This window comes from Nerophis ophidion, linkage group LG05, assembly GCF_033978795.1.
Source record: "Nerophis ophidion isolate RoL-2023_Sa linkage group LG05, RoL_Noph_v1.0, whole genome shotgun sequence".
NCBI lineage: Eukaryota > Metazoa > Chordata > Actinopteri > Syngnathiformes > Syngnathidae > Nerophis > Nerophis ophidion.
This window is the reverse complement of record NC_084615.1, coordinates 28,943,259-28,957,783: the sequence shown is the minus strand read 5'-3', so window position 1 is coordinate 28,957,783 and position 14,525 is coordinate 28,943,259. Positions and strand designations below refer to the sequence as shown.

The window sequence follows — 14,525 nt, the reverse complement described above, 5'->3', positions numbered from 1 at the left end:
ATCGTTCTAGTTTTTTGATTAAAATATTGCGATTAATTGTGTCAAATGCTTTAGTTAGATCCATAAACACTGCTGCCGCTTATTTTTTCTATCTATTGCATTGGTTATTTCTTCTGTAATTTCAATTAAAGCCATTGAAGTTGAAACATTAGCTCTGTATCCATGTTGGTTCTCTTCGTGTATTCTATTTTTATTTATGAAACTCTCTAATCTGTTATTGAACAGTTTTTCAATGATTTTACAAAATTGTCGAAGTAAAGACACAGGCCCATAATTTGTAAATAGATCTTTATCTCCAGTCTTATAAATTGGTGCATCTTTAGCTATTTTCATTTTGTTTGGAAATGTACCTGTTTGAAATGATAGGTTACTAATATACATTAATGGTCCTGAGATCTCATCAATAACCTTTTTTATCGTTTCCATATCAATTACAATCAGTTGAAGTCTTAGATTTAAATTTTTTCACGATTTTAACTATTTCCTCCTGTGTCACATTACTGAGGAACATGGGGTTGGGATTTTGCTCTATGGTATCATTATAGTCCTCTATTGAAACTGGGTCTGGAATCCTTTCTTCCAATTTTGGTCCAATATTTACAAAGTAGTTATTAGAGCTTTCAACTACTTCCTTTATGTTGTCATTATGTTTATTTCCATCTAAGAAGTATTGGGGGTAATACCTCTTAGTGCAATTTTTAATAATGCTTTTGAGGATGCCCCATGTTGCTCTCATATTTTTGTTCCTGTCCAATAATTCACTGTAATATTCTTTTCTACATGATCGTAGTATATTTGTTAACTTGTTTTTATACTTTTTGTACTTAACTTCTGCCTCTGTAGTTCTTTGTACTATACATTTTCTATATAGTTTATTCTTCTTCTTACAAGCATTTTTTAATCATTTTGTCATCCATGGTTGATTATTCTTTCTCTGTTTACTACTGAGTTGTCTCCATGGACAATGTTTGTCACAAAGTATTATGAAATTGTTTAAGAAATGTTCATATGATTCATCAACCTCTTTTTCATTGTACACATTGTCCCAATCTTGCTTTTGTAGCTCAATTTTGAAAGCAATCATCCTCTTCTCTGTGCACAGTCTTCGAAATGTCCTTTTGTCTTCCATGTTCTTTTTGCAGTTTCCATCATATATTGTAAAAACTGGCAGATGATCACTAACGTCGGTTATAAGTAGACCACTTGTAGTGTTGTTATCAAAGTCGTTAATAAAAATATGATCAATAAGCGGGGCACAGTGTCCTGTGATTCTGCTTGGCTTTGTGATTTTAGGATAGAAGCTGATGCTGTACATTGTGTCAATGAAGTCATCAATAGACTTTTGCTTGTTAGGGTTCAATAAGTCAATATTAAAGTCAACGCATAAGACAATTATGTTTTTATCATTGTCCATGTAAACATTAAACAGACACAAACTGCAAGTGAAATAAATGACAGAATAAACCAATCCTTGCAATATGTAACAGTGAAGCTAAATCTGTATTAGTGCTACTATTAGACTGCTGGCAGCCGCGACACCATACTTTGCACCCGTTGTAAATACCCTCTTTTTCCACTGACTCGCTGACCTTTTATTGGCCTTTGCCGAACGTTTAAGGAGGTCACTGAGCCGTATACTGTATTGTTGCAGCATTGTGCTGCCACAAACAAGCATATCAGCGACATTAGAAAAGAGTTGTGAAGTGAATAATATTTATATAGCGCTTTTCTCTAGTGACTCAAAGCGCTTTTACGAAGTGAAACCCAGCATCTAAGTTACATTTAAACCAGTGTGGGTGGCACTGGGAGCAGGTGGGTAAAGTGTCTTGCCCAAGGACACAACGGCAGTCACTAGGATGGAAGCTGGGATTGAACCAGGAACCCTCAAGTTGCTGGCACTGCCACTCTACCAACCGAGCTATACCGCTTCAGTTGAGACAGTCAGCTTCATTTAATCTTTTTTTTCTCAATTAAACATTTCGCCACATATTGTACTACTTAAATTGCTTAATTAATTTTCTGGATTTTGCTCCAATAATTTTTTCTTTATTTATTTATTTACAAAACAATTCAAGCAAAACAAAAAACAAAACAAAAAAAACTGACAAAAGCAGAGTTGCCCAGATTTTTTGCCACCAAGGGCCAAACTGAAAATGGGCGATGGGCCAAACAGCCACTTGAATCCCATACCACAATTATTCAAGGAAGTGGAGATCATCACCTTCTATAGATGGCAACCAGTTGGCCTTGCGGACATGCCATCAATGATTGTGTGAGCTTAAAAGACTTTGATAATGGTCATGTGATTCATGAACACTCATCACTATTTTGCGAGCACGATCGAGCGTTTTTTGTTTTTTTTTGCGCCTCTAAAAAGGACGTGCAAACGGACCGTTACACTCAAGGCTCGTGCAGTAAAGACAGGCGAAGAACAGAGAATGTGTGTGTGTGTGTGTGTGTTTTTCAACATATTTGCATGGTCTGTCAGAAATAAAAAATATTAGACATATCGTTTATACAGCAACATCCTTTCATAATTTTACAGCTGCAAGCTGGTAAGTTAAGGAGCTGATTAAAACAAATTCAATTGATGCGATTTGGTGTTTTTCGCGGGCGTTGTTTTTTAAATGGTGTTCGTTTTGTCCATTTAGAATATTAACATATCCCTAAAGATTGCAATACACTAATGCAGACCTGGGCAAATTAAGGCCCGGGGGCCACATGTGGCCCGTTGAGCTTTTCAGTCTGGCCCGCCGGACATTCCTAAAAAATAGTTTTAGATCTTTAAGATGGAAAGTGTAATGATGTGCAGTCATGTTTTCAAATGACTGTAAATCTTCAACTATACAAAGTATTTCAATGGTTGGAATTTGCGCTTGTGGATGATATAATAGTTACTATGGTAATTTAATTAGTTACTATGGTCATCTAATTAGTTACTATGTTAATCTACGTCACAGCAGCTCAGATGAGGAACCAACCAGTGTGGGCGGGAAGCGTTTCTGAGATTTTCACAACAAAGTTCTAAAGCTTAGTGATATATAGAATAGAATAGAAAGTACTTTATTGATCCTTGGGGAAATTCAGCAAATATCAGATGTATCAGATTGTAGGTGGGTTTATTGTGTACCTTTCGCAATAATATTTCACTGCCTGTTGCATTTTTGGTGCGCTTCACTTGATTGTAAAATATGTCGATTGAAAAGGGGGAGTGACATTCATATTTTGTCAATATTCAGTGTTTTATCGTTCATAGAAAAATGTAAACATTCCATTCTGTTTTTTAAGGCGGTCTGTCATAAAGTTTTTAGCATTCAAGTGACATTATTGTGAGGTTTTGTATTAGTGTTCCTAAAAATGGATATACCGGCCCCCAGACACATTTTTTTCTCTAAATGTGGCCCCGGGTCAAAATAATTGCCCGGGGTTGCTCTAATGCCACTTTTGATGAATCCACTGCTTGCAGTGTGGCGCTTCTGTTTAAAGTGTCACCTTTATTGGTAGTTCTGAACCTCAAACATCCCCATATGCTTTATTAACCAGTAGAAAGGTCGTTTTATGCTCAGTGGACTTGTGGTTGGAGTGTCCGCCCTGAGATTGGTAAGACGTGAGTTCAAACCCCGGCCGAGTCATTCCAAAGACTATAAAATGGGACCATTTACATGCCTGCTTGGCACTCAACAATAAGGGTTGGAATTGGGGGTTAATTCACCAAAATAATTCCTGAGCGCGGCCACCATTGCTGCTCACTGCTCCCCTCACCTCCCAGGAGGTGTCACAAGGGGATGGTTCAAATGCAGAGAAACATTTCACCACACCTAGTGTGTGTGTGACTATCAGTGGTACTTTAACTTTTTCCTTTTGCCATTCTTCCTTTCCACACTGTTTTCGTTTGTATAGCATTGTATTCAATCCGTTGGTACCACAGTACTTTATTAGTACCGGTCTGAACTTTTTAAAAGCCTCTTTCTTTGCGCTGTCCTCTAATCCAAATTTCAATATGAATATGATCAGCTGGACTCTTGACGCTATTGACACAGTCTTTTCGACAAGAAAAAGAGGTTCGGGGGAGCCTGGCTGCCCTGATGGAACCATCGCTGCGGGTTACGTGCGGGACTCCTGGAACTCATGGAGGATCATGTGCCTCTCAGCTCTTTCCATCGAGGACGTCGATGACATCTACCTATTTGGAGCTGTGATCACGGGGCACTTGCTTATTGGGCTGGGCATTGCTCTGGTGTATTGACAAATTCGGAAGACGATGGCAGCCACTCAAGGGGCCCAACGGCTGTTCAACGCAATGGAAGGATTGGGTCGGGCTGTGGGAACACAGACTTGTGCGATTTCTGAGTTGAATCGCAAAATGGATCTCATCTTGGAAAAGTTTGCAGAGAAGGAATAATTAATTGGAACTAAAAGAGGTCCAGCATGGACAAGCAGAGAAAACAAGTCAATATTTTGTCTTCTCGAAGGAAAACAACTTTCTATCTACGATTTGGACTCCCTGAATGGCCTTGCCATGGAGCAGGCTGTTCTGAAAAAAATCTCCCAAAGACTTCTCAAAGATAGACGCTTTTGACCTTCCTTTTTGTCAACAACATCTGTAGCCGAACTTTATCGGCCTCAGCCATACAAAAACACTTCACCTCTCCCGAGTTAATTGGGCATGCGCACACACATGACCCCGACCCTTAAATCAACACCCTCACCAACGCTTATCTCCTCTGGGGTTGTGAAATGGCCGAGCGGCGCTACAGAGCGAACAGCGGGGCTGCGCAAACCCACCCCTCCCTCTGTTGCAAGTTGGTGTGATATATGTATGTTTAATGTATGCCATGCTATGTGAGGTTTTTTCCTTGGACTCAGACTAGACCTCTGCTGAGGGTCTAGCCTTGGACTGATATTTTTTTACTCCCCTCCCCTTTCCTAATGTCACCCTTTCTTATCTTTTTAAGGAGCGCTGTAACCGGCTGATCCGTCGGCGGTCTCGTCTTGTCCCCCCCCCCCTGTAACGTATGTCTGCTCTTAGCGGGACTGTGCCGAAAATGTAATTTCAGTTCTGATGTGTCTTGTACATGTTGGAAAGGACAAATAAAAATGATTCTGATTCTGATTCTGATACTGCACAACCCTACTCCTAAGTGTTTCTAAAATGCCTATAAAATGTGGTACATGTTTGCTGCTGTTTGATAGCAAAACGCCACAAGTCGGAGGATGATGGCATGAATGTAAAGTAAATAACCCAGTTTCTTCGTAGTAAAAGATAAGTGGTAAATGCAAAAAAAAAACAATTAAATAAGGCGGTCTGCACCACTTATGAATAGCATGTGCAGTGTTTGTGGCTCGCATATAACACGTTGAATAATAGTACACATTAGTGTTGTCCCGATACCAATATTTTGGTACCGGTGCCAAAATATATTTTGATACTTTTTGGTACTTTTCAATAATTTTCTAAATAAAAGGGACCACAAAAAATGGCGTTATTGGCTTTATTTCAACAAAAAGGGTTAGGGTACATTAAACATATGTTTCTTATTGCAAGTTTGTCCTTAAATAAAATAGTGAACAAACAAGACAACTTGTCTTTTAGTAGTAAGTAAACAAACAAAGGCTTCTAATTTAGTCTGCTGACATATGCAGTAACATTCCTCCATCCATCCATTTTCTACCGCTGGTCCCTTTTTTTTGGGATCGCGGGGGGAGCCTATCTCAGCTGCATTGGGGCTTATGGTGAGGTTTACCCTGGACAAGTCGCCACCTTATCGCAGTATGTAGTAACAAATTGTGTCATTTTCCATTCTATTATTTTGTCAACATTATTTACGGCAAACAGTAAACATTGAATTGTTAATCTACTTGTTCATTTATTGTTAATATTTGCTTACTTTCTCTTTAAACATGTTCTAACTACACTTCTGTTAAAATGTAATACTCACTTATTCTTCTGTTGTTTGATTCTTTACATAAGTTTTGGATGATACCAAAAATGTGATGATACCACAAATTTTGGATGATACCACAAATTTGGGTCAATACCAAGTCGTTACAGGATCATACATTGATCATATTCAAAGTAATCATGTGTCCACGGACATATTTCTTGAGTTTATAAACATAATATACATTTTTTAAAAACGAAAAAAGATTTTGTGATGCTAAAAAATATCGATGTAATCATAGTAATATCGACTAGATACGCTCCTTTGATTGATTGATTGATACTTTTATTAGTAGATTGCACAGTACAGTACATATTCCGTACAATTGACCACTAAATGGTAACACCCGAATAAGTTTTTCAACTTGTTTAAGTCGGGGTCCACGTTAATCAATTCATGGTACAATTCCTGTACTTGGTATCATTACAGTGGATGTCAGGTGTAGATCCACCAATGGCGTTTGTTTACAATTTGACGCCGGTATGTCGTGAAGCATGTTTAGCTATTCCTCATCCTGCAGGGATGATACTTGTAAGAAACTCACTTCATGCCATGGAGGCGAGGATTAGTGATTTAGAAGTAGCTAAAACACTGCAGACTACGGATGGACTTTAGCCGCTAGCTAACTAGCCATGTCTTAAAGCACCTCTTCATGAGAGTGTTTCAGTGTTATAACCTCACCTTTATCTTTAGTTTTAAAGGCAAAATGCGTCCATTCTCCCTTTTCTGTCTACACACTGTGTCTGCTTGTAAGTACTCGGTGATTGTGGGCTGCCGAACATGCTTGTTTGCTTGAAAAACCAGCAAAGACACAAAGTGACGACGACGGGGGGAGGATGACTGTTACTTTTTAGAGGGGGTATAGTACCGAATATGATCCATTAGTATCTTGGTACTATACATGTACCGGTTTACTGTACACCCCTAGTACACACAATTGTATAGATTGCACACGCTGTTTAGCACGTGGTATTTGGATCTTTGCAAATCAGGCTCATAAAGGACATTTTGAAAAAAGAAAAAACTGTAATTTCTTTTTCTTGTAATTATTTTTACCGTCTAGCTCCCAACATTTGCTTAAAGAGATTTTGGTTGAAAATAAAAAGGAGCATTGAAGTTTTAGCACAAACGCTAATGTACGCCAGCATGAATAAAGCAAGATGCAAACTAGGTGGTCGTAACTCAGGGTTGTCTCGGTTTCCCCCCTCAGACTCCCAAAGGTCTCAACAACACACGCAGGAAGTGAGGGTGGATGTTCAGAAAGCATTTAGAGGATCAATACGGCGAGCAGGAGAGAGAGAATGCAGGTGGAGAGACACCCAGAGCCCCAGAGAGTTAGGGGAGGTGAGGCGGCTTGATGGGGTAGACGTCCCTGGAGGGTAAAGAGCTGCCTGTGCACTCCTGCAGAGAGACTACTGTTACACTTGATCCAGCTCAGCAGCTTCCTGCGCAGAGAAACGCCGCCAGGCTCTGCGCTGTGACGAGAGCTAAGTAAGACTTGTGGGATGATGTCACTGGGGTCGCCCCCAGGTCAGCGCCACCTGCACCTCCATGCGGCCCTCATTAAGACGGTTAAGTCAACGATGAAGGAACTCGCGGTTTTACGTCTGCCGAGGCGGATGGTGTTGTTTGGTGTTGTTTTGTTTGCCATATGTTGCTTTGAGTCATACTAAAGACTAAAAATGGGACCCGTTACCTCCCTGCTTGGCACTCGGCATTAAAGGCCTACAGAAATTAGATTTTCTTATTCAAACGGGGATAGCAGGTCCATTCTATGTGTCATACTTGATTATTTTGCGATATTGCCATATTTTTGCTGAAAGGATTTAGTAGAGAACATCCACGATAAAGTTTGCAACTGGAGAAAAGCCCTGCCTCTACCGGAAGTCGCAGAAGATGACGTCACATGTTGATGGCTCCTCATTTATTCACATTGTTTTTAATGGGAGCCTCCACCAAAAACAGCTATTCCGACCGAGAAAACGACAATTTCCCCATTAATTTGAGCTACAATGAAAGATTTGTGTTTGAGGATATTGATAGCCACTGACTAGAAAAAAAAAAAAAAAACGTGATTGCAATCGCGTTGCATTGAGATGGATTCTGATGTTTTTAGAGACATTTACTAGGATACTTTTGGGAAATCCTTTATCTTTCTATTGTGTTGCTAGTGTTTTAGTGAGTTTAACAGTACCTGATAGTCGGAAGTGTACGTCCACGGCCGGGTGTTGACGTGCAGTGTCTCGGGGAAGTCGACGGCAGCTGTACGGGAGGCGCAAGCTCAGCTGATGAGTGGCGACATTTTAGTCACAATTTTGTCACCGAAACCTGCTGGTTGACAAGTGGTCGGGATCCATGTCCGCTCTGATCCATAGGAAAGTTTCAACTCCGTGAATTTTAAACAAGGAATCACCGTGTGTTTGTGTGGCTAAAGGCTAAAGCTACCCAACTCCATCTTTCTACTGTGACTTCTCCAATATTAATTGAACAAATTGCAAAAGATTCAGCAACACAGTTCTCCAAAATACTGTGTAATTATGCCGTTAAAGCGGACGACATTTAGCTGTGTGTGTGCGTAGCGCTCATACTTCCTAAAAACCCATGACGTCTTGCGTACACGTCATTATTACACAATGTTTTCAAGACGAAACTCCCGGGAAATTTAAAATTGCAATTTAGTAAACTAAAAAGGCCGTATTGGCATGTGTTGCAATGTTAATATTTCATCATTGATATATAAATTATCAGACTGCGTGGTCGGTAGTAGTGGGTTTCAGTGTTTAAGGGTTGGAATTGGGGGGTTAAATCACCATAAATGATTCCCAGGCGCGGCACCGCTGCTGCCCACTGCTCCCCTCACCTCCCAGAGGGTGATCAAGGGTGATGGGTCAAATGCAGAGAGTAATTTCACTCGGATTTGGACGAGGAAGACAAATGTGAGAAAAAGTCCAGAGTGAATGATGAGGATGAGAATCCCAAGAAGACCAATAAGGCGAAAGAAATTAAGCGCTCAGTGCTCAATGCAGAGAATAATTTCGCCACACCTAGTGTGTGTGTGACAATCATTGGTACTTTAACTTTAACTTTCTTAGCGTGATTACACAAACACGACACAACCAATTTACAGTCGCGATGAAAAGTTTACTTACACTTGTAAAGAACATAATGTCATGGCTGTCTCGGGTTTCCAATAATTTCTACAACTCTTAGGGACGGCGTAGCGCAGTGGGAGAGTGCCCGTGCGCAACCCGAGGGTCACTGGTTCAAATCCCACCTAGAACCAACCTCGTCACGTCCGTTGTGTCCTGAGCAAGACACTTCACCCTTGCTCCTGATGGGTGCTGGTTGGTGCCTAGCATGGCAGCTCCCTCCATCAGTGTGTGAATGTGTGTGTGAATGGGTAAATGTGGAAGTAGTGTCAAAGCGCTTTGAGTACCTTGAAGGTAGAAAAGCGCTATACAAGTACAACCCATTTATTTATGTTTTTGTGATAGAGTGATTGGAGCACATACTTGTTGGTCACAAAAAACTTTTATGAAGTTTGGTTATTTTATGAATTTATTATGGGTCTACTGAAAATGTGACCAAATCTGCCGGGTCAAAAGTATACATACAGCAATGTTAATATTTGCTTACATGTCCCTTGGCAAGTTTCACTGCAATAAGGCACTTTCGGTAGCCATCCACAAGCTTCTGGCAAGCTTCTGGTTGAATTTTTGACCACTCCTCTTGACAAAATTGGTGCAGTTCAGCTAAATGTATTGGTTTTCTGACATGGACTTGTTTCTTCAGCATTGTCCACACGTTTAAGTCAGGACTTTGGAACGGCCATTCTAAAACCTTAATTCTCGCCTGATTTAGCCATTCCTTTAGCACTTTTGACATGTGTTTGGGGTCATTGTCCTGTTGGATAACCCAACTGCAGACAAGACCCAGACAATGATTTTTGGTTGTCCTGAAGAATTTGGAAGTAATCCTGCTTTTTCATTGTCCCATTTACTCTCTGTAAAGCACCAGTTATCTTGGCAGTAAAACAGGCCCAGGGCATAATACAACCACCTCCATGGTTGACGGTAGGGATGGTGTTCCTGGGATTAAAGGCCTCACCTTTTCTCCTCCAAACATATTGCTGGGTATTGTGGCCAAACAGCTCAATTTTTGTTTCATCTGACATCACATGGACACAGATAAGACCTTCTGGAGGAAAGTTATGTGCTCCAATCACTCTGTCACAAATATATTATGAGTTGCAGAAATAATTGGAAACTCGAGACAGCCATGACCTTATGTTCTTTAAAAGTGTATGTAAACTTTTGATCGCAACTGTATGTGAATCATTGTGGGGAAATTCTCGATTACTAACAGGGGTGTATGTGATTTTTTTATCAGTCATTGCAGAACTGTTCTTTAGTATTGGAATGGTAAATTCCATCATCTAATGCAGGGGTGTCAAACATATGGCCTGAGGGCCGGATCAGGCCCGCGAACAGGTATTATCCGGTTTGCTAAGTATAAAAATTACCCTGAAATTTTTTAAAGAAAGTAACTGCTGTTTGAAATGTGTCCACTAGATGTCCCAATAGCAATTATTTGTATCTTGGTAGATGATGCAACATATGTAAAAAATAAACCACATGATGTTAGTGCACCAGTCGAGGAAAATGTAACCTGTAGTTTGATTTTGGTATAATTTTTTAATCTTGATAGATTGAAAATCAACACCAATGAGTTGACTAAAGAACATTATCGCATAAATTATTCAGAAAATATGAATAACGACAAATAAAGATAGAATACTATTAACCGAGACATGTAAGTGTAAGAAAAAACCCAACAATATTATGATTTGTCCAATTTCAGAATGTGCTTGTTCTATTTTTAAACCAAGAAAACAGTCGGAAGTTGTCTTTATTTTTGGACTATAAGGCGCACTTAAAATCCTTTCATTTTCTCACAAATCGACAGTGCGCCTTATAATCTGGTGCACATAATGTATGGACTAATTCTGGTTGTGCTTACCGACCTTGAAACAATTTTTTTTGGTAGATGGTGTAATGATAAGTGTGACCAATAGAAGGCAGTCGCACATAAGAGATAGACTGCAATATGATACCAGTAAACAATACAAAAACTTTAAATGTTCCATTGAGAATATAGAACATTAAGCACGGCGCTCAAAAATCTGTCAAAATGTTTTTAGTACGACATCTGTAAGCTATGAAGCTGCACCACTTGATGGATTGTCGGCTTTAAACATACAAGTATTATTATGGTCTGTGTCTAAGGACTGCAAAATGGTACCTATTAGCAGACATATTACCTGGCGTTTTGTTTTGGAATTTTATCAAAAAACTACTTTTCTTACCTTCTGATACCTGCTGATGTGTATTTGGGATCTGCATTAAGTCCTGAAAATGTGCATGTTGTCGAAGGTGAGCAACATAAATAAGACCATCTACAAAACGGCGCATTCTGAAGCGACTGTCAGAAAGCTCCAAGAAAATGATCTGTCAAAAATAATCTATGCAACATTTTGACCAAAGAACTACCATTACATGTTATGTAGACCAAATCATAATATGAAAAAAATCATAATATGACTCCTTTAATGCACCCTACAATTTGGTGCGCCTTTTGTATGAAAATAGACCTAAATTTACCCGCTCATCGGCAGTGCGCCTTATAATCCGGTGCGCCCTATGGTCCAGAAAATACAGTACATATAAAGAGACACATTTTTTTATGTTGTCATCTTAAGGAGCTTTCCAAATCCAAAGTACAGACCAAAATACAACTCAATAAAACAAAGCGCTTACCTTCTTTCAACATGCCTACTTTGAGACATTTCATGAAGCGACACGCCTGGCAGGACTTGCGTCTCCTTTTGGTGATCTCGCACTCGTTGGTGGCTGGGCAGCTGTACTCGATATTACCTGCCAAAACAACAATACATGATATGTTTGAGGTAGTGTTGTCCCTATACCAATATTGTGGTACCGGTAATAAAATTATTTCGATACTTTTCAGTACATTTCGATGCTTTTCTAAATAAAGGGGACCAAAAATATTGCATTATTGGCTTTATTTTAACAAAAAAATCCTTGGGTACATTAAACATATTTTTCTCTTTGCAAGTTTGTCCTTAAATAAAACATTGAGTATACTAGAAAACTTGTCTTTAAGTAGTAAGTAAACAAATAAAGGCTCCTAATTTAGTCTACTGACATATGCAGTAACAAATTGTGTCATTTTCCATTCTATTATTTTATCAAAATTATTAAGGACAAGTGGTAGAAAATGAATTATTAATCTACTTGCTCATTTACTGTTAATATTTGCTTACTTTCTCTTTTAACATGCTCTATCTACACTTCTGTTAAAATGTAATAATCACTTATTCTTCTGTTGTTATTCTTTACATTAGTTTTGGATGATACCACAAATTGAGGTGTCGATCCGATACCAAGTCGTTACAGGATCATACATTGGTCATATTCAAAGTCCTCATGTGTCCATGGACATATTTCCCGAGTTTATAACATAATATGAATAAAAAAATATACAAAAAAAAGATTTTGTGATGATAAAAAAAATATCGATGTAATCATAGTAGTATTAACGAGATACGCTATTGTATCATTACAGTGGATGTCAGGTGTAGATCCACCCAGGGCATTTGTTTACATCCAGGGGTGCTCGATTTTGTTAGCGGTGACGCCGGTGCTAGTTTTGGATGATACCACAAATTTGGGTATCAATCCGATACCACGTCGTTACAGTATCATACATTGGTCGTATTCAGAGTCCTCATGTGTCCAGGAACATATTTCCTGAGTTTATAAGCATAATATACATTTTTTTAAAAATGAAAGACGATGTTGTGATTCAAAGTGGAAAACTTTCTATGGGAATTAACAGGAATTAATGGAAAAATAATGGGAATAAACATTAAATGCAACATACTAGATCCTGCAGCATGATTATTAGCTAGGGACGGCGTTGCAAAGTTGGTACAGTGGCAGTGCCAGCAAACTGAGGGTTAATGGTTCAATCCCCACCTTCTACCCTCCTAGTCACGTTTGTTGTGTCCTTGGGCAAGACACTTCACCCTTGCTCCTGATGGGTCCTGGTGAGCGCCTTGTACGGCAGCTCCCACCATCAGTGTGTGAATGTGTGTGTGAATGGGCGAATGTCGAAATACTGTTAAAGCGCTTTGGGCTCCTTAAAAAGAGGTAGAAAAGCGCTATACAAGTACAACCCATTTACCATTTACCATTTACCATTTACATGTGCAGTGCATTCTACCATCACATGCACAGATAATTCCCAGCATGCTGCACATTACAGTAGGGCTACTAAGTATTGTGGAGAGACAGAGCCGCCGAGCCGACAGCAGGCTAGGACAAACAGCCGTCCTGCCCAAGATGGCGGCCAGGAGGCGGCGCATGCAGCGGAGCGGAGAGGCGGGGCACGGCTGGAGCGACACTGCAGCCCAGAGTCAGGCGCGTAAACGACACACCTGCTCTCAAACCTTTCATCTTCTGCTGCAGCATAAAAGGGGAGAAGGAGGAGCAATCGTGGCAGAAGTTGGAGAGGAAACGACGGACAACAAAGGTGACGAAGACGACGAGAACGACCCAGAGGAAGATGAGCACCAGCATAAGACGAAAGGCGAAAGGCGCGCCGAGACGAGCAGGAAATGAGGTCGGGCTAGAAATTGGCGTGACCGACTGGAACCAAAACATGTTTATTGAAACAATAAACAAGAGTCAAACCTGCTACAATGCGTCTTGCATCGATGGTCACTGCAACCCACACGATGACGGCTGGAGACCTGTCACAAGTATATAGTACCGAATATGATTAATTAGTATTGCGGTACTATACTAATACCGGTATACCGTACAACCCTAGTTTGAGGTGTATTGCAGTGAAAGATGGACAACTTTTGCAATCCGGCCTGCAAAGGTGACCTGAGTGACACTCCTGAAGGAGAGGAGGCTTTAGTGGCACTTTGATGGGACGTGTGCCGCCCCGCCCCAAGTCCAACCCCCATTGTGATTCGCGGATAAATTGGCTTCATTACGCCGATGCTCGCCGTCGTCGACCCCTTTGCCCAGCCCATCCCTCCTAAAGGATGATGGGAAGGCTGCCCTATCCGTGCAATGCAAGGACTTTGCGGTTACACGCACTCTGCATAATGCCACCACCAAAAAACTGTCAGCCGCCTTATATGGAAATCCACCCAAGGATCTACCTTCTGCCTTTTTTTGCATCATTAGCTGCAAAATCCAATGACACTCCTCGAAATCCCTTGATTGAATGTTTACACAAGGTCCCGTGAGCACCGATATGTATTAATGGGAGCTAAAAACAGCAAACCAGGTGTTGGAGCTTGCAGATCTGCCCCCCCCCCCACACACACACACACACACACACACAAATGCAGTGTCAACCCCCCTACTGTTAGTCAAGGAGAAGATGCCAACATTTGTCAGGATCCCTGGCATGGACGGTGCCAGCGGGGTCACATGCTAGGAGAAGGGGGCCCAGGGTCCGGGGCACTGAGCCAGGACGTTGGCA

General features: G+C 40.5%; 1 protein-coding gene across 1 annotated transcript in view; it reads right to left on the bottom strand.

Annotated features, from left to right (window-relative positions):
- Positions 1-14,525, bottom strand: part of esrrgb (estrogen-related receptor gamma b) — a 134,802-nt gene that overhangs the window by 77,603 nt on the left and 42,674 nt on the right. Inside the window, exon 3 of the mRNA XM_061900447.1 lies at positions 11,759-11,875. Within this exon, the coding sequence (XP_061756431.1) occupies positions 11,759-11,875 (117 nt within the window). The remainder of the gene's footprint in view (positions 1-11,758; positions 11,876-14,525) is intronic.